Raw genomic sequence first — 19,363 nt, 5'->3', positions numbered from 1 at the left:
CTTTACCGTAAGCGTTCATGAGGGAACTGACATGTACACCTGTGTCCTTAAGGAGGGTAAAGTGGAGACGAGATGAAATCATGCAGATTTTCAATCGGTATGTATAGAACTATATATTATAATGCATCTTAACTTTTATTCTTTCTTTTAGCATACTTATCATTTTTTAATTTTGTAATTGTCTGTACTACCAATTTTGTTTAGCAAACTAGTATTGTAGTTCACAAATGATATTCCAAGTTTCCTGAGAGGTGTTGTAATGACTGGTACATTCTGACCCTCTGTTTGCAAGGGCTTAATTCTTTACTTCAGAATGACCTTGAAAACTATGAACTTCTTATATGTGTTTTTTAGATGGGAAAATAAAGGCATTTCCCCAAGTTTCCTTACTTCCAGGTGAAGGGATTTGGGCCTGTTTTATAAAAAGAAAAAAAAAGATCAGTGGCACAGCTGGGCTTGAAATACAGAGGTCTTGACTCAAAGTCTTATATTTAATTTGCAGTGTTTTTTTTTTTTTTTTTGCTTGTTTGTTTTTTTGGTTTATGTATAGTAAGCTTAGTCAGAAGCTAGGAAAATTCATATTATGCTGGGATCTTTAGCAAGACTGACGATTACCACAATTGCATGCCTTTCAGAAGTACTTATACTGGTTATTTGAAATGAATTATAATTTTGGCTAGTTTTATTAAAAATACTAACCATATATTTTGATCCATTGGTGTCCACAGACCAACCCCATAAATGTAAGGTATTATCATTTTGATCACTTTAAGTGAAGGAATTTGACATATACAAATTCCTTATAAGCAAAGTGCTCTTTTGTTACAAAGAAAGTGATCTTTGGACTGTGATTTGGAAAGTGATGAAAAGATTCCTTGCTCTGAAATTTATCTCTCACTGACGAGCCTATTTACAATTCCACCTTTAGTAGTTCAGATCATCTTATATAAAGTAGGAAAGCTCATTTATACTATCATCTACCTTAGTAAGGATTGAGGATCAAGTTTTTTAAGATATTAAGGTAAGATTTCTCCTGAGTACCATCTGGGGTCAGAGTACTAAGGGGATTTCAAATTTTGATGAAGGAAGAAAAGAATATGCAATGATGATTTTTGGAGGCCTGTTTTGGGGAGTTTAGATGATGGTGGTAGGGATTTATCCTATCAGAATGCAGCATAAATAAACTGGACACTCAGAGGGTAGGGAAGAGGGTGAGAGAAAGCTAAGGAAGAGAAAGTGAAAGTGCATCAAAGGGTTCCCTTAGTGGCTCAGTGGTAAAGAATTTACCTGCCAATGTAGGAGACATGGGTTAGATCCCTGGTCCGGGAAGATATCACAGCCATGAAATGGAAAGATGCTTGCTCCTTTGGCATCGTTGAAGAAACGCTATGACAAACCTAGGCAGCGTATTAAAAATCAGAGACATCATTTTGGCAACAGAGGTCCATATAGTCTAACCTATGGTTTTTCCAGTAGTCACGTACAGATGTGAGAGTTGGACCATAAAGGTTGAGCACTGAAGAACTGATGTTTTCTAACTGTGGTCCTGGAGAAGACTCTTGAGAGTACCTTAGACTGCAAGATCAATTCTGTCAGCCCTAAATTAATTTGTCACAAAATTAGCGACAACAATCCTGACTATTCATTGGAAGGACTAATGCTAAAGCTGAAGTTTCAATAGTTTGGTCACCTGATGCGAACAGCCTACTAATTGAAAAAGACCCTGATACTGGGAAAAACTGAAAGCAAAAAGAAAAGGAGATGACAGAGGATGAGATGGTTAGCTAGCATCTCTGACTCAATGGACATGAGTCTGATTAAACTCTGGGAGATACTGAAGGACAGGGAGGACTGGTGTTTTGCAGTCCATGGGGTCACAAAGAGTTGGACACGACTTAAAGACTGAACAATCAGAAAACATTAAAAAATGCTTATATTAAAAGGAATAAAGTACATCTAAGACAAGACAGTCATGGTTTTTGTCTATGGTCTTTGTGTACATAGATTTAAAGAACATTAAGTGTGCTATCAAGAAGCAAACAATTAATTTGAATCCATGTAATTCTTCATTTTTATGTCAACTTTAAAATTTCTCTTTTTGTAAAGGAGGGCTTCTAATCTCTCTAGCTTTGATTCCTTTTTGGTCAAATGGTGATAATATTAATATCAGTCTATTTCCCTGGATTGGTACATTAAAAACATGAAATGTAAAGTGCTCAACCAAATACAAGATGTTAAATATTGTGTGTAGTTCAGGTTGGAGATTAAGGGTTTGGATTCTGGACTAGACTATCTGAGTTTCAACACTGCCTTTGCCTGTTTTTACTTGTTTGAAATAGGACAACATAAACTTTCTGTATATCAGTTTTCTCATCTATAAAATAATAATCTCCCTCATAATGTTAATATGAAAATCAAATGAGTTAATATTTGTAATGGGCTTAAAGCCCAGTGCCTTGCATAAATTAAGTGCTGCTGCTTCTGCTAAGTCGCTCAGTCTTGTCCAACTCTGTGCAACCCCATAGATGGCAGCCCACCAGGCTCCACCGTCCCTGGGATTCTCCAGGCAAGAACGCTGGAGTGGGTTGCCATTTCCTTCTCCAATGCATGAAAGTGAAAAGTGAAAGGGAAGTCGCTCAGTCGTGTCCGACTCTTAGTGACCCCATGGACTGCAGCCTGCCAGGCTCCTCCGACCATGGGATTTTCTAGGCAAGAGTTCTGGAATGGGGTGCCATTGCCTTCTCCAAAATTAAGTGCAACAGTCAATATTACAATACAACACAGTATTAACTGTTATGTGTGTGCTGGCACAAAATTGAATGCTGACATAAGTGTGTGGGACTTAGTTACCTGGAAAAATTTTAAAATCCTATGTAAATGCTTCAAGCAATATAATTCTCTGTGTTTACAAATAATACTTAAATTTTACACTATTAGTGAAATTGTGTTTATTTAGCAGTTACATGTGAACATCTTTCAGAAGCTTGCTGCTTTTTATATTTGAAAAATGAAACTACTGTCATTACTGCTGATTTAGGTAATTTTTATAGAGTATTGGTCTTGATCATCATGTTTTTATATTAAATGAAAGATTTTCAATCCTGACTAACATTCGAAGTAAATGGGTCCCCCTAGTTGCATTGGAAAATTAGGGGGTGGTACTCAGCATTGGTATTTTTTAAAAGCTCCCCAGGGGATTTTAATGTGTAGGCAAAGCTGAAAATTGTTGGCCTATTTCTTGTTGTTCAGTTGCTCAGTTGTGTCTGACTCTTTGAGACCCCAATGACTGCAGCATGCCAGGCTTCCCTGTCCTTCACAAACTCCTGGAGTTTGCTCAAACTTATGCCCATTGAGTCGATGATGCCATCCAACCATCTCATCCTCTGTCGCCTCATTCTCCTCTTGCCCTCAGTCTTTCCCAGCGTCAGGGTCTTTTCCAGTGAATTAGCTCTTCACATGTTGCCTCGGGCAATAGTAATTAATATATCTATATCATTTAGTTTCTGACATTAAAATATAATTTTTCTCATATTTAAGTAAATAAGATAACATGGCTATTTCTGGATATTTCTTTAAAGGAAGATCTACTGTTTCCATTAATTCTCTAGCTTGTGGATATGTATTATAAAGCAAAAATGAGAAGTTTATTTGCTTTTAAATTATCTGTGGATTTTTGTTTTTGGTGTGATAAATGCTATATATATTTATAGATGTATATAGAATATATATATTTATAAATGTATATAGAATCACATAATATTAAAGGTGAGAGGGACCTGCAAGGCATCTAGTAGAAAGATTGTACTCTTTGAAGCAAATCCTGCCTTGTGGCGACTCATTCATTTTCGAGTTTTATGATCTTGAGATACTTAATGTGAACCATAACTTCATATCTGTAGAGTTGAGATGAATGTGTACTTTGTATGATGTTGACTCCTTTTCATGTGACACACAGACACAATCTTGACACACACAATTTTCATTCCCTGCCTCCTCCCTGATCTGCATACTGTCTGGTGTGGATGTGTAGAGCAGGGATTGTATGGGAGCTTCTGCAGGGCTGTCTGAGCTTGCAGGGCCAGTTGCTGAGAACTTCTTCCTCCTGCCATTCATGGATCATTTCTCTGGCTCTGTTTGGACTATTTCATGGCTGGCTGTTTGGATGCCATGAATTTTCATGAGCATAGCATTTAGTTTGTGGGGGTCTGTCACTGCTGACTAACTAGAGTGAAGCTGTTAATGAGACTAGAGATGAAGATGGCTTCTTGTTGCCACATGGCAGAAGCTTTTGTGTACTTCGTCTTTGAGCCCTCGACAGTACATGTGCAGGACACAGATGGCTGCCTTCTCTTCCCAGCTATCTTCCTATACATTGTTTCTTTGTGTTGAGTAGGGGCAGTAGGAAGTCGCTATCTCAATGTTAGTTTAGGGGAAGGAGAGAAAACCTGCAGACCTCTTTGATTTTCTTTTCTGTGACAGGGACAGTGGATTTTGTCTCATTCCCAACCCTTGTCTCTCCGATCGTGTGGCATGTACCTATAGAAGTATTTAGACCATCTAACTCTCCTGTCACACATTCTTTATGTCCCAGGAAGGGGGTTCATGGATTGCTTCTTATTAGTTATATACAGCATGATGCCTGAGGTCCTGATCTTATCTGTGGGGCATCAGTGTCCTAAAGCCTAGGCCTGGCTTTATGTCTATTTTCAATCTCACTTTTGAGAATTCTGCTTTTGCCACCATCTCTCTGCACTGATCTGAAGGTTTTGTTGGAAATATTTGTAAATTCAGCTTCCATTTTCCTATTTTCCTCTATTGTGATAGGTACCATCTTCTCATTATTAGTCTTAGTGGTAAGTCTATTGATATTTTTAGGTGATGCGGACCTTAAAACATTACACTTGTGGGGTGGGTGTTCTAAGAAACTTTGTGCTGCTCCACTAGATTTTGAGACTCTTGAGGGTAGGATCCATGTTTTTCAGCTGAACAGAGTCATAACTATCATTTATTTAGCACCTGTTATGTACCAGAGACTTTGATTTATTTCAATTAATTACCATAAAAATAATATATACATGGGAAATCATTTCAGATAGCCTAAGAAAACTGTCCAAGGTCATTTAGTTTGTGAGTCAGAGTTGGATTTTGACTTAGTTTGATCTTAAATCCTCTTTTCTAAATTATCTTTCCAAACTCCTTCTTAAAGGAAAGGAAAGTCACTCAGTTGTGTCAAACTCTGGAATACCAGAGTGGGTAGCTGTTTCCTTGTCCAGGGGATCTTCCCAACTGAGAGATCGAACCCAGGTCTCCTGCATTGCATGCGGATTCTTTACCAGCTGAGCCAAAAGGGAAGCCCAAAGGAAAGGATGGATACAGGTAACAGGAATGGGATTTTGGCCTCTAGATGGTTTATGAAACTGATTTGGAGTTGCATTCTTAAAGAAAAGGAGAGGAGATCCATAGATCTTCAGAGCCCTTGCTTTTCCCACTAATCTACACTGACTTGCATTACTGGCATACATGGACATTTAGCAAATGTCCTTCAGCTTTTGAGGCAGAAGTCATGTCCCATGTTCATGTCTTCACTTTGTGCTTTTTAATTCATGTCAGAGAGACTCAAATTATGTGATGATGTCTCAGAAATAGGCAAACTCTGAAGAAAATTGGAGTGAATCCATGATTATAATTCATGGTGAAGAGTCAGGGCTGCATTGAAGTCACCCTTGACTTACTGAAGATCCAAGGATCTTTGCTCATAGTTCAGACCACCAGAATGTGCCCATTGGATTTGGCAAGTGATAGAAAGTATATAAATCTTTATGAAGTTGAAGCTTTGTTGAATGTGCCCAGAAAACATTTTCCATTTAATGTATTTGGAGAATCTAAATATAGTTTGTTTTGGGGAGTAAAAGTAACTGCTTCAGAAAAGAAAAAAAAAAAGTCAGTTCTTTAAAAGGCTTAACTCCTTTCATAAACATTTGCTTTTTAATGACTGGGAAATTCCTTTATAGGAAAAAAAATGACCTTTGGCAAAAATTAGGTCATTCTGGTCTTAACTGTCCCTATGCACTCTGGTTCTTGCTTTTTGTTCCAGGTTTTGTCACTAGAGGTTATTGGAAGGATAATTCCTCAGTGGATATTCACTGTTTTTAGAGCACTTTGCCAAAGTGAAACTTATCTTAGCTCAGAAACTGCCAAACCAGTACAAGAGACTCAGATCACAGAAGTTCTAAGCCAGTGACTGATAATGACTTGCTTTAGGTTGGCCATGAGTTGGATTTTTAAAACGTACTTTTCATGTGCATTAGGATTGCTGTATCTGTTTCACTCTCTTCAGATTTTTCAAGAGCTTCTTTGCTTAGGTCAGGAATACTTTATCTTTTCTAGGTGTGTTATTCTGCTTTGATTCTGTTCTGTTGAACAGAAACATCTATATGAGTTTGAAGCCTCATGAACATCTTGTCCCAGTATAAATGAAAAACAGGTTGAAAGAAATTATCCTGTACCTCTTTCCCTGAACAATTGGAAGCAGATTCTTCCTCAAATTAATTTCTGAAATGGCTTGACTGAAATGAAGAATATGTCTGAACTCTTAGATTTGCTCAGTGAAGATGTTCTTCTAAAAGATAGTATAGAATAGTTCTCAGTGGTTGCTCTTGATTTAATTGAAACTCACTTTTCTCGAGCTTTTTAGAAAAACTTCTCCATGTAACCTTATACAGGCTAAAATCCCATTCCTGTTTTCTGTCTGTCCTTTCCTTTAAGAAGGAGCTTGGAAAGATGATTTATAAAAAAGGATTTAAGATCAACCTGAGTCAAAATCCAACTCAGACTCACAAACTAGATGACCTTGGACAGTTTAGCCTATCTGAAATGATTTCTCATGAATATATTATTTTTAAGGTAATTAATTGAAATAAAGTCTCTGGTACATAGTAGGTGCTAAATAAATGATAGTTAAGACTCTGTTTAGTTGAAAACATGGTTCCTACCCTCAAGAGTCTCAAAATCTAGTTCAGTTCAGTTCAGTTCAGTCGCTCAGTCATGTTGGACTCTTTGCGACCCCATGAATCGCAGCACGCCAGGCCTCCCTGTCCATCACCAACTCCCAGAGTTCACTCAGACTCACATCCATTGAGTCAGTGATGCCATCCAGCCATCTCATCCTCTGTTGTCCCCTTTTCCTCCTGCCCCCAATCCCTCCCAGCATCAGAGTCTTTTCCAATGAGTCAACTCTTCGCATGAGGTGGCCGAAGTACTGGAGTTTCAGCCTCAGCATCATTCCCTCCAAAGAAATCCCAGGGCTGATCTCCTTCAGAATGGACTGGTTGGATCTCCTTGCAGTCCAAGGGACTCTCAAGAGTCTTCTCCAACACCACAGTTCAAAAGCATCAATTCTTTGGCGCTCAGCTTTCTTCACAGTCCAACTCTCACATCCATACATGACCACTGGAAAAACTGTAGCCTTAACTAGATGGACCTTTGTTGGCAAAGTGATGTCTCTGCTTTTGAATATGCTATCTAGGTTGGTCATAACTTTTCTTCCGAGGAGTAAGTGTCTTTTAATTTCATGGCTGCAATCACCATCTGCAGTGATTTTGGAGCCCCCCAAAATAAAGTCTGACACTGTTTCCACTATTTCCCCATCTCTCTGCCGTGAAGTGATGGGACCAGATGCCATGATTTTTGTTTTCTGGATGTTGAGTTTTAAGCCAACTTTTTCACTCTCCTCTTTCACTTTTATCAAGAGGCTTTTTAGTTCCTCTTCACTTTCTGCCATAAGGATGGTGTCATCTGCGTATCTGAGAGTACAAAGTTTATCTTAGAATACCCACCCCACAAGTGTAATGTTTTAAGGTCCGCATCACCTAAAAATATCAATAGACTTACCACTAAGACTAATAATGAGAAGATGGTACCTATCACAATAGAGGAAAATAGGAAAATGGAAGCTGAATTTACAAATATTTCCAACAAAACCTTCAGATCAGTGCAGAGAGATGGTGGCAAAAGCAGAATTCTCAAAAGTGAGATTGAAAATAGACATAAAGCCAGGCCTAGGCTTTATTTATTTTTTTTTTTTAACATTGATATTTGTTTATTTTCAACACAGTTTTTGAATTTTAAGTTTACATAATTTTCAGTAATAGTTATGTTTATTTTTTTTTTCCATATTTTCCAAGTTTAATTCAACAAATATTTACTGAGCAATAGTAATTATACTGTGAGGCAATGACAAGGAGGGTGTGAGCTTACAAGTAGAAGATGGTTCTGGCTCTTGAGAAACTTATAATCTAGAAGCAAAGGCAAACATGCCCACATATAATTATAAAACTCACCATAATGGAACATCTTCAGTAGCAGGGAAGATCCCACATACTGTCACCCTCTGTCTCCCTTTTATCACTCCGCATACGGAGTGTTTTTTTTTTTTTTAATTTATTTATTTATTTATTTTAAATTTTAAAATCTTTAATTCTTACATGCGTTCCCAAACATGAACCCCCCTCCCACCTCCCTCCCCACAACATCTCTCTGGGTCATCCCCATGCACCTGCCCCAAGCAAGCTGCACCCTACGTCAGACATGGACTGGCGATTCAATTCTTACATGACAGTATACATGTTAGAATTCCCATTCTCCCAAATCATCCCACCCTCTCCCTCTCCCTCTGAGTCCAAAAGTCCGTTATACACATCTGTGTCTTTTTTCCTGTCTTGCATACAGGGTCGTCATTGCCATCTTCCTAAATTCCATATATATGTGTTAGTATACTGTATTGGTGTTTTTCTTTCTGGCTTACTTCACTCTGTATAATTGGCTCCAGTTTCATCCATCTCGTCAGAACTGATTCAAATGAATTCTTCTTAATGGCTGAGTAATACTCCATTGTGTATATGTACCACAGCTTTCTTATCCATTCATCTGCTGATGGACATCTAGGTTGTTTCCATGTCCTGGCTATTATAAACAGTGCTGCGATGAACATTGGGGTACATGTGTCTCTTTCAATTCTGGTTTCCTCCGTGTGTATGCCCAGCAGTGGGATTGCTGGGTCATAAGGTAGTTCTATTTGCAATTTTTTAAGGAATCTCCACACTGTTCTCCATAGTGGCTGTACTAGTTTGCATTCCCACCAACAGTGTAGGAGGGTTCCCTTTTCTCCACACCCTCTCCAGCATTTATTGCTTGCAGATTTTTGGATCGCAGCCATTCTGACTGGTGTGAAGTGGTACCTCATTGTGGTTTTGATTTGCATTTCTCTAATAATGAGTGATGTTGAGCATCTTTTCATGTGTTTGTTAGCCATCCGTATGTCTTAGGCCAATATCACTGATGAACATAGATGCAAAAATCCTCAACAAAATTCTAGCAATCAGAATCCAACAACACATTAAAAAGATCATACACCATGACCAAGTGGGCTTTATCCCAGGGATGCAAGGATTCTTCAATATCCGCAAATCAATCAATGTAATTCACCACATTAACAAATTGAAAAATAAAAGCCATATGATTATCTCAATAGATGCAGAGAAGGCCTTTGACAAAATTCAACATCCATTTATGATAAAAACTCTCCAGAAAGCAGGAATAGAAGGAACATACCTCAACATAATAAAAGCAATATATGACAAACCCACAGCAAACATTATCCTCAATGGTGAAAAATTGAAAGCATTTCCCCTAAAGTCAGGAACAAGACAAGGGTGTCCACTTTCACCGCTACTATTCAACATAGTTCTGGAAGTTTTGGCCACAGCAATCAGAGCAGAAAAAGAAATAAAAGGAATCCAAATTGGAAAAGAAGAAGTAAAACTCTCACTGTTTGCAGATGACATGATCCTCTACATGGAAAACCCTAAAGACTCCACCAGAAAATTACTAGACCTAATCAATGAATATAGTAAAGTTGCAGGATATAAAATCAACACACAGAAATCCCTTGCATTCCTATACACGAATAATGAGAAAGTAGAAAAAGAAATTAAGGAAACAATTCCATTCACCATTGCAACGAAAAGAATAAAATACTTAGGAATATATCTACCTAAAGAAACTAAAGACCTATATATAGAAAACTATAAAACACTGATGAAAGAAATCAAAGAGGACACTAATAGATGGAGAAATATACCATGTTCATGGATCGGAAGAATCAATATAGTGAAAATGAGTATACTACCCAAAGCAATTTACAAATTTAATGCAATCCCTGTCAAGCTACCAGCCACATTTTTCACAGAACTAGAACAAATAATTGCAAGATTTGTATGGAAACACAAAAAACCTCGAATAGCCAAAGCAATCTTGAGAAAGAAGAATGGAACTGGAGGAATCAACTTGCCTGACTTCAGGCTCTACTACAAAGCCACAGTCATCAAGACAGTATGGTACTGGCACAAAGACAGACATATAGATCAATGGAACAAAATAGAAAGCCCAGAGATAAATCCACACACATATGGACACCTTATCTTTGACAAAGGAGGCAAGAATATACAATGGAGTAAAGACAATCTCTTTAACAAGTGGTGCTGGGAAAACTGGTCAACCACTTGTAAAAGAATGAAACTAGATCACTTTCTAACACCGCACACAAAAATAAACTCAAAATGGATTAAAGATCTAAATGTAAGATCAGAAACTATAAAACTCCTAGAGGAGAACATAGGCAAAACACTCTCAGACATAAATCACAGCAGGATTCTCTATGATCCACCTCCCAGAATTCTGGAAATAAAAGCAAAAATAAACAAATGGGATCTAATTAAAATTAAAAGCTTCTGTACAACAAAGGAAAATATAAGCAAGGTGAAAAGACAGCCTTCAGAATGGGAGAAAATAATAGCAAATGAAGCAACTGACAAACAACTAATCTCAAAAATATACAAGCAACTTCTGCAGCTCAATTCCAGAAAAATAAACGACCCAATCAAAAAATGGGCCAAAGAACTAAATAGACATTTCTCCAAAGAAGACATACGGATGGCTAACAAACACAGGCCTAGGCTTTAGGACACTGATGCCCCACAGATAAGATCAGGACCTCAGGCATCATGCTGTATATAACTAATAAGAAGCAATCCATGAACCCCCTTCCTGGGACATAAAGAATGTGTGACAGGAGAGTTAGATGGTCTAAATATTTTTATAGGTACATGCCACAAGATCGGAGAGACAAGGGTTGGGAATGAGACAAAATCCACTGTCCCTATCACAGAAAAGAAAGTCGAAGAGGTCTGTAAATTTTTCTCTCCTTCCCCGAAACTAAGATAACCATTTTCTACAAAGGAAGTTGTTGAAGCTTTTGAGTATTAGGTAGGGAGATTTTTACATATCTACTGGACATTTTCATGGGGATGTAGACATGGAAGAAGTTCAGGAGAACCCTGACAAAAAACTGTGTAGACTCCTTAAAATCATATACCTTAAAGAAAATCAGTTTCAAGGATTCGAGATGGGAAATCAACAGATATTTATTAACTGCTTCTTAGTACCAGCATTGTGCTGTATCCTGCAGATTGCCTTTTTTAGATTTACCTTGGTTTGTGTAGTTAATTAGTGGCAGCCCACGAGATTACCAAACTACCATGCTGCCCTCATATCTTGAAGGATCTGGGTTAGAGTCATTTTGCTGTGTTGTTCAGTCAAGTTGTGTCTGACTCTTTTCAACCCCATGGACTGCAGGATGCCGAGCTTCTGTGTCCTTCACTATCTCCCTGAGTTTGCCCAAACTCATGTCCATTAAATCTGTGATGCCATCCAACCATCTTCATCCTTAATCGTCCCCTTCTCCTCCTGCCTTCAATCTTTCCCAGCATCAGGGTCTTTTCCAATGAGTCAGCTCTTCGCATCAAGTGGCCAAAGTATTGGAGCTTCAGCTTTAGCATCATCCCTTCCAGTGAATATTCAGGGTTGATTTCCTTTAGGATTGACTGGCTGGATCTCCTTGCAGTTCAAGGGACTTTCAGAGACTTCTCCAGGATTACAGTTTAAAACATCATTTCTTCAGCACTCAGCCTTCTTTATGGTCCAACTCTCACATCCATACATGACTACTGGAAAAACCATAGCTTTAACTAGATAGACCTTTGTTGGCAAAGTGATGTCTCTGCTTTTTAATGCACTGTCTAGGCTTGTCATAGCTTTTCTTCCAAGGAGCTAATTAGTGGCAGCCCATGAGATTACCACTCTACCATGCTGCCCTCATATCTTGAAGGATCTGTGTTAGAGTAATTTTGTTGTGTTGTCCAGTCACTAAGTTGTGTCTGACACTTTGCAACCCCATGGACTGCAGGATGCCGAGCTTCCGGGTCCTTCACTATCTCCATGCTAATTTTTAATTCTTTTAATTTTGTGGCTGCAGTCACCATCTGCCATGATTTTGGAGCCCAAGAAAATATAAAATTCATCCATGGCTATAATGGCTCAGTGTTTTGATAAGCTTTTTTTCCTGCTTGACTGATTAGAGGTTTTTATTATTTAACAAATTCACTCTCTTGTCACTGAGAATTTGGTTCTTATAATTTGTTAATAAAATCTGTGCTTTAAGGTTTTTACTTCACTCGTGCCTCCGTGGGCCTGAGACTCCCAAGTTGAGGCTTTATTGCCTAAATACAACTTGGAATAATTCTTGGTCTGAGTTTAGGAAACTGTGTTCAGCTGTTGTGAAGAGGCGGGGATTATAAAATTCAGTCTTGAGCTGCTTAGTTATTTTCTGCAGATCCTATTTCTTGCCCCCAAACACTGTGGCCCCTCCAGGAGGCTCTGGAACCATGGCTTGAGATCTCTTGAGAAAGTCAGGCTTAACCTGGCTATTACTCTTCTTCAGAACACCCTTTCTCCACTGTCCCCCTGCCCAATGTCTAGGTTTATTGTAGGTACTCAATAAGTATTTCTTTGAACTTAATAGCTGGTACAAAAGCTTTGGGGAAAATATGGCTAAAGAATGCCATCATACTTGGAATTGGGAAATTCAGAGTAATTATTGAGTGTCTCATGTTCTTGTGGGGAAAATGCATGGCAAAATTCACAATGAGTTGATATTGTAAAGCAACAATTTTTATGAGATGATTCAGAAGCTACATATCTGCTTATGATACTCAGAATGGGGATGACACTGATTTGCTGATAATGTCTTATTATTATTCTGTAGCCCCAGATGATACAGCAGACTCTCAAGAGGACACTGCAATATTATGAGCACCAAGTTACAGGGTAAGGAAAAATGGATTTTGGTTTTTATTGGGAACAAGTTAAAGATAATTCCTACGTAGAGAACAGAGTTGTGGTTGCTAAGGGAGAGAGGGTTGGGGGAAGGATGTAGTGGGAGGTTGGTGTTAGGAGATGTAAACTATTATATATAGAATGGATAAACAACAAGGCCCTAATGTATCAAACAGGGAACTATATTTAATATCCTGTTATGTCATAAAAATAATATATATATATAAAGGATGTATATATGTGTAACTGAATCACTTCTCTGTATAGTAGAAATTAACACATTATAAATTACTATACTAAATTAAAAAAGAATAATTACTCAAATGTAGTAATGGAACATGTGGTTTTCTGCCACCCAAGTCAACCTTATTGCATAGTGGTTATGCTTAGTGTGGAGTGGGGGCTCATAGGGGTCCTGTGTTTATTGGGATTATTCCTGTCAAAGGATTGTTTCTGTTGAATCCTTTTAAATAAAATCCCTTTTGCTATTGCTTTCCTTTTTTTTTCGTTCGGTGCTCTTGCCTTCTCATTCTCATTCATTGAATTTCATATTTTGCCTTTGTAATATGGTAAGGGTTTAAAGGAAATTTTAGGATCCTTCAGTTAAGTTTAATCAAAATCACTATAAGCTTAATATAGTTGAGTGAAAAGTATTTGTTTTGTTTAGTTAGAGACCTGAGATACAGAGTTTCCTTTATTTATTCCCCTCTTTTTGAAGTAAGAAGATATGTAAAGATGTGTAAAGATGGTGTAAAGTAAGAAGATTTAAGGTCATGAGACAGGAATTCAAGGTCTCACTAGGACATAGAACTTAAAAGTAACTTTATCTGTTTTAAAGGGTGATGATGATGATGATAACTAAATCAAGGATTATTTGTCATTATTAAATGAGGTAATTTTAGTGAAAGTATTTTGTAAGCAGAAACTTCCAAATAAGTTTAAGGTGTATCTTTGATTGGCTATAGCAGAAAGCAGTTGGCAAATCCAAAAGCCTAAATTCACATTCTGATGTAGTCTAGCTATTTAAATTAAATGTACAATGTACCACAGCTATTTTTGTAGGGGTTTAAGAACTTCTGAACTGGACATGGAACAACAGACTGGTTCCAAATAGGCAAAGGAGTACATCAAGGCTGTATATTGTCACCCTGCTTATTTAACTTATATGCAGAGTACATCATGAGAAACGCTGGACTGGAGGAAACACAAGCTGGAATCAAGATTGCTGGGAGAAATATCAATAACCTCAGATATGCAGATGACACCACCCTTATGGCAGAAAGTGAAGAGGAACTAAAAAGCCTCTTGATGAGAGTAAAAGAGGAGAGTGAAAAAGTCAGCTTAAAGCTCAACATTCAGAAAATGAAGATCATGGCATCCGGTCCCATCACTTCATGGGAAATAGATGGGGAAACAGTGGAAACAGTGTCAGACTTTATTTTTGGGGGCTCCAAAATCACTGCAGATGGTGATTGCAGTCATGAAATTAAAAGACGCTTACTCCTTGGAAGAAAAGTTATGACCATCCTAGATAGCATATTGAAAAGCAGAGATATTACTTTGCCGACTAAGGTCTGTCTAGTCAAGGCTATGGTTTTTCTAGTAGTCATGTATGGATGTGAGAGTTGGACTGTGAAGAAGGCTGAGCACCGAAGGCTTGATGCTTTTGAACTGTGGTGTTGGAGAAGACTCTTGAGAGTCCCTTGGACTGCAAGGAGATCCAACCAGTCCATTCTGAAGGAGATCAGCCCTGGGATTTCTTTGGAAGGAATGATGCTGAGGCTGAAACTCCATTACTTTGGCCACCTCATGGGAAGAGTTGACTCATTGGAAAAGACTCTGATGCTGGGAGGGATTGGGGGCAGGAGGAGAAGGGGACGACAGAGGATGAGATGGCTGGATGGCATCACTGACTCGATGGACATGAGTCTGAGTGAACTGTGGGAGTTGGTGATGGACAGGGAGTCCTGGCGTGCTGCTATGCATGGGGTCGCAAAGAGTCGGACACGACTGAGCGACTGAACTGAACTGAGCAATCAAGATCCAAATCCTGGTATCTCTTGAAAGTCTATAACCCTATGGGTCATAGCCATTACCATAGGGATCAAGAACATATTTTTGGCTATTAGGATGTACTGTATTTGTTTTTTTTCTACAAAATAGAAGGGAGGAAAGCATAGTGAAAAAATAATCTCAGTATCTAGTATAATGCCATAAGTGCTTGATTAGTATATTAAGTATCATTTCAAAGGAAATTGCCCTGAAACTTTGTCATATCAATTCTCAAGAGTGCAGTACTAGGGAAAACATTACTTAAACTCATGAATGGCTTTTAATTTGAGGCTAATGTCTAAATGCTTTATTTTAAGGGAGATAAATAATGCAAATTAATCTCTTCCCATGTACTCTAAAATAAAGCAATCATTCTCCTTTGATTTGCTGCTTTCAAAGTGTGGTGTTTGGGTTAAATTAGTCAATGTATTTAGAATAGTTCCTGGTGCATGATGAGTACCACATGCTTGTTTAATCTTATATTTATTATCATTATGTTTTTTTAATATTTTAATGACAGTATCAGTAATGCGACTTGACATTTGGGATCTTAGTTTCCTGAACAGGGATTGAACTCATGCTCCCTGCAGCAGAAGTGTGGAGTCCTAACCACTGGAACATCAGGGAATTCCCCATATTTATTGTCATTAAATTTTTTAATATTGTAATGACCATACACCAAAATGAATAACACCAAGAAAATGATGTCCATGTCCTTTTCATCATGGGGGCTAGAACGCAAAAGTAGGAAGTCAAGAGATACATAAATAACTGGCAAGTTTGGCCTTGGAATACAAAATGAAGCAGGGCAACAGCTAGCAGAGTTTTGCTAAGAGAATGTGCTGGTCATAGCAAACACCCTCTTAGAACAATGCAAGAGATGACTCTGCACATGGACGTGGATGGTCAATTCCAAAATCAGATCAATTATATTCTTTGCAGTTGAAGGTGAAGAACATCTATGCAGTAAGCAAAAAAAAAAAAAAAAAAAAAAAAAAGACCAGGAGCTGACTGTGGCTCAGATCATGAACTCATTTCAAAATTCAGACTTAAATTGAAGAAAGTAGGGAAAATGACTAGGCCAGATATGACCTAAATCAAATTCCTTAGGATTATGCAGTGGAAGTGACAAATAGATTCAAGGGATTAGATCTGATAGACAGAGTGCCTGAAGAACTGTGGACAGAAGTTTGTAACATTGTATAGAAGGCAGTGATCTAAACCATTCCCAAGAAAAACAAATGCAGCAAGGCAAAATGGTTGTCTGAGTAGACCTTACAAATAACTGAGAAAGAAGAGAAGTGAGAGGCAAAGGAGAAAAGGAAAGATATACCCATATGAATGCAGAGTTCCAAAGAATAGCAAGGAGAGATAAGAAAGCCTTCCTAAGTGAACAATGCAAAGTTTTAGAAGGAAACAATAGAATGGGAAAGACTAAATATCTCTTCAAGACAATTAGAGATACCAAGGGAACATTTCATGTAAAGATGGGCACAGTAAAGGACAGAAATGGTATGGACCTAATAGAAGAAGAAGATATTAAGAAATGGCAAAATACACAGAAGAAATATACAAATAAGATCTTAATGACACAGATAACCATGATGGTGTGGTAACATACCCAGAGCCAGACATCTTGGAGTGCAAAGTGAAGTGGACCTAAGGAAGCATCACTATGAACAAAATAAGTAGAGGTGATGGAATTCCAGCTGAGCTATTTCAAATCCTAAAAGATGATGCTGTTAAAGTCCTGCACTCGATGCCAGCAAATTTGGAAAACTCAGTAGTGGTCAAGGACTGGAAAAGGTCAGCTTTCATTCCATTGCACAGAACGGCAATGTCAAAGAATGTTCAAACTGCTGCACAATTGCACTCATTTTACATGCTAGCAAAGTAATGCTCAAAATTTTCCAAGCCAGGCTTCAACAGTATGTGAATTGACTTCAACAGTACATGAACCAAGAACTCCCAGATGTTCAAGCTGGATTTAGAAAAGGTAGAGGAACCAGCAATCAAATTGCCAGCATGCATTGGATCATAGAATAAGCAAGAGACTTCTGGAAAAACATCTACCTCTGCTTCATTGACTATGAAAAAACTATGGATCGCAACAACCTGTAGAAAATTCTTCAAGTGATGGGAATACCAGACTTTACCTGCCTCCTGTGAAACCTGTATGCAGGTCAAGAAGCAACAGTTAGAACTGGGCATGGAAGAACAAACTGGTTCCAAACTGGTTCTAAATTGGAAACTGGTTCCAATTTTGTTCAAATGCAAAATGTCAGGCTGGATGAAGCAGAAAGTGGAATCAAGACTGCTAGGAGAAATATCAATAACTCAGATATGCAGATGACATCATCCTTGTGGCAGATACAGAAGAGCCTCTTGATGAAGATGAAAGAGGAGAGTATAAAAGCTGGCTTAAACTCAACATTCAAAACCTGAAGATTATGGCATCTAGTCCCATCTTTTGTTGGCAAATAGACGGGAAAACAATGGAAATAGTGACAGACTTTGTTTTCTTGGGCTCCAAAATCACTGCAGATGGTGACTGTAGCCATGAAATTAAAAGATGCTTGCTCCTTGGAAGAAAAGCTATGACAAACCTCGACAGTGTATAAAAAGCAGAGACATTACTTTTCTGACAAAGGTCCATCTAGTCAAAGCTATGGATGTGAGAGTTGGACCATAAAGAAGGTTGAGTGTGAAAGAATTGATGCTTTTGAACTGTGGTGTTGGAGAAGACTCTTGAGAGTCCCTTGGACAGCAAGATCAAACCAGTCAATCCTAAAGGAAATCAGTCCTGAATATTCATTGGAAGGACTGATGCTGAAGTTGAAGCTCTAGTACTTTGGCCACCTTAAGGTATGAGCTGACTCATTGGAAAAGACCCTAATGCTAGATGGCTGCAGGAGGAGGGTATGACAGGACAAGATGGTTGGATGGGAACACCCAATGGGCATGAGTCTGAGCAAACTCTGGGAGGTGGTGAAGGACAGGGAAGCCTGGCGTGCTGCAGTGCATGGGGTTCAAAGAGTCAGACATGACTGAGCAACTGAACAACAACAACCACCACCAGCAATGAAATGCAAGTTATGTTCTGAAATTATGAAGTTATCAAGCAATAACTGATGAAGTAGTCTTATTTGTGAACTAAACTATGTCTTTGTGGCAAGTTGGAGTGGGAATCTTAAAAATATGATAAAAATAACTAAATTGTATTTCTATACTCAGCAGAAAATTATTTTTTCTGTTAGTAAGATGGAGTTCTATTTTATCTAAATAACTCCCTCAACTATCCCTTCAATCTGTGTATTACCTAAATGGTCTTTCCCTAGTTCTGTTTAGTGCAGCCTAGTTCTGTTAATGTGGCCACAGTGTAGCCACAGGGTATAGGACATCCATATAAAGAGATATATTAATGTCCTACTGGTTCTAAGACCTAGTAGCATATTTTTGCTTAAGTGTTGGCTACCCTCTGAGAATTTGAAGTACCTTTACTCACTATCTTTTTTTTGTGTGTGTGCTCATACTGCTGAAGACAAAAGAAAGGGTCATGATTTCCTTGTCTAGTACCCTCTTTGCCTTTTTTTTATTTAATTGTTTTCTTTTATATTGGGGTATAGCTGAATAACAATATTGTGATAGTTTCAGGTGGATAGCAAAGGAACTCAGCCATAGATATACATGTACCCATTTTCACCTAAGTATCCCTCCTCCCATCTTACCCCTGCTGGGAACCATACATTTGTTCTCAAAATGTGTTTTGTAAATAAGTTCATTTGTATTGTTTTTTTCTGAGGTTCCACATACAAGAGATGTCATAGATATATTTCTCCATCTCTGTGTGACTTACTTCACTTAGTATGATAATCAAGGTACACCCATGTGGCATTATTTCATTCTTTTTAATGGCTGAGTAATATTCCATTGTGTACATGGGCTTTATCCATTCCTCTCTCAGTGGATTTCTAGGTTTCTTCCATGTAATCATTTGTCACCATTTGCTGACACCCTATTGTAAACAGTGCTGCAGTGAATACTGGGGTGCTTGTACCCTTTCAGACTATGTTTATCCCAG

General features: G+C 38.2%; 1 protein-coding gene across 1 annotated transcript in view; it reads left to right on the top strand.

Annotated features, from left to right (window-relative positions):
• The window catches only part of GUCY1A2 (guanylate cyclase 1 soluble subunit alpha 2), a 462,235-nt gene that overhangs the window by 42,709 nt on the left and 400,163 nt on the right, over positions 1 to 19,363 (top strand). The window contains exon 2 of the mRNA XM_018059849.1: positions 13,160 to 13,221. Within this exon, the coding sequence (XP_017915338.1) occupies positions 13,160 to 13,221 (62 nt within the window). The remainder of the gene's footprint in view (positions 1 to 13,159; positions 13,222 to 19,363) is intronic.

This window comes from Capra hircus, chromosome 15 (genome assembly GCF_001704415.2).
Source record: "Capra hircus breed San Clemente chromosome 15, ASM170441v1, whole genome shotgun sequence".
Taxonomy (NCBI): Eukaryota; Metazoa; Chordata; class Mammalia; order Artiodactyla; family Bovidae; genus Capra; species Capra hircus.
Note: the sequence above shows the minus strand (reverse complement) of the source record. Positions and strands in the feature narration are given on the sequence as shown.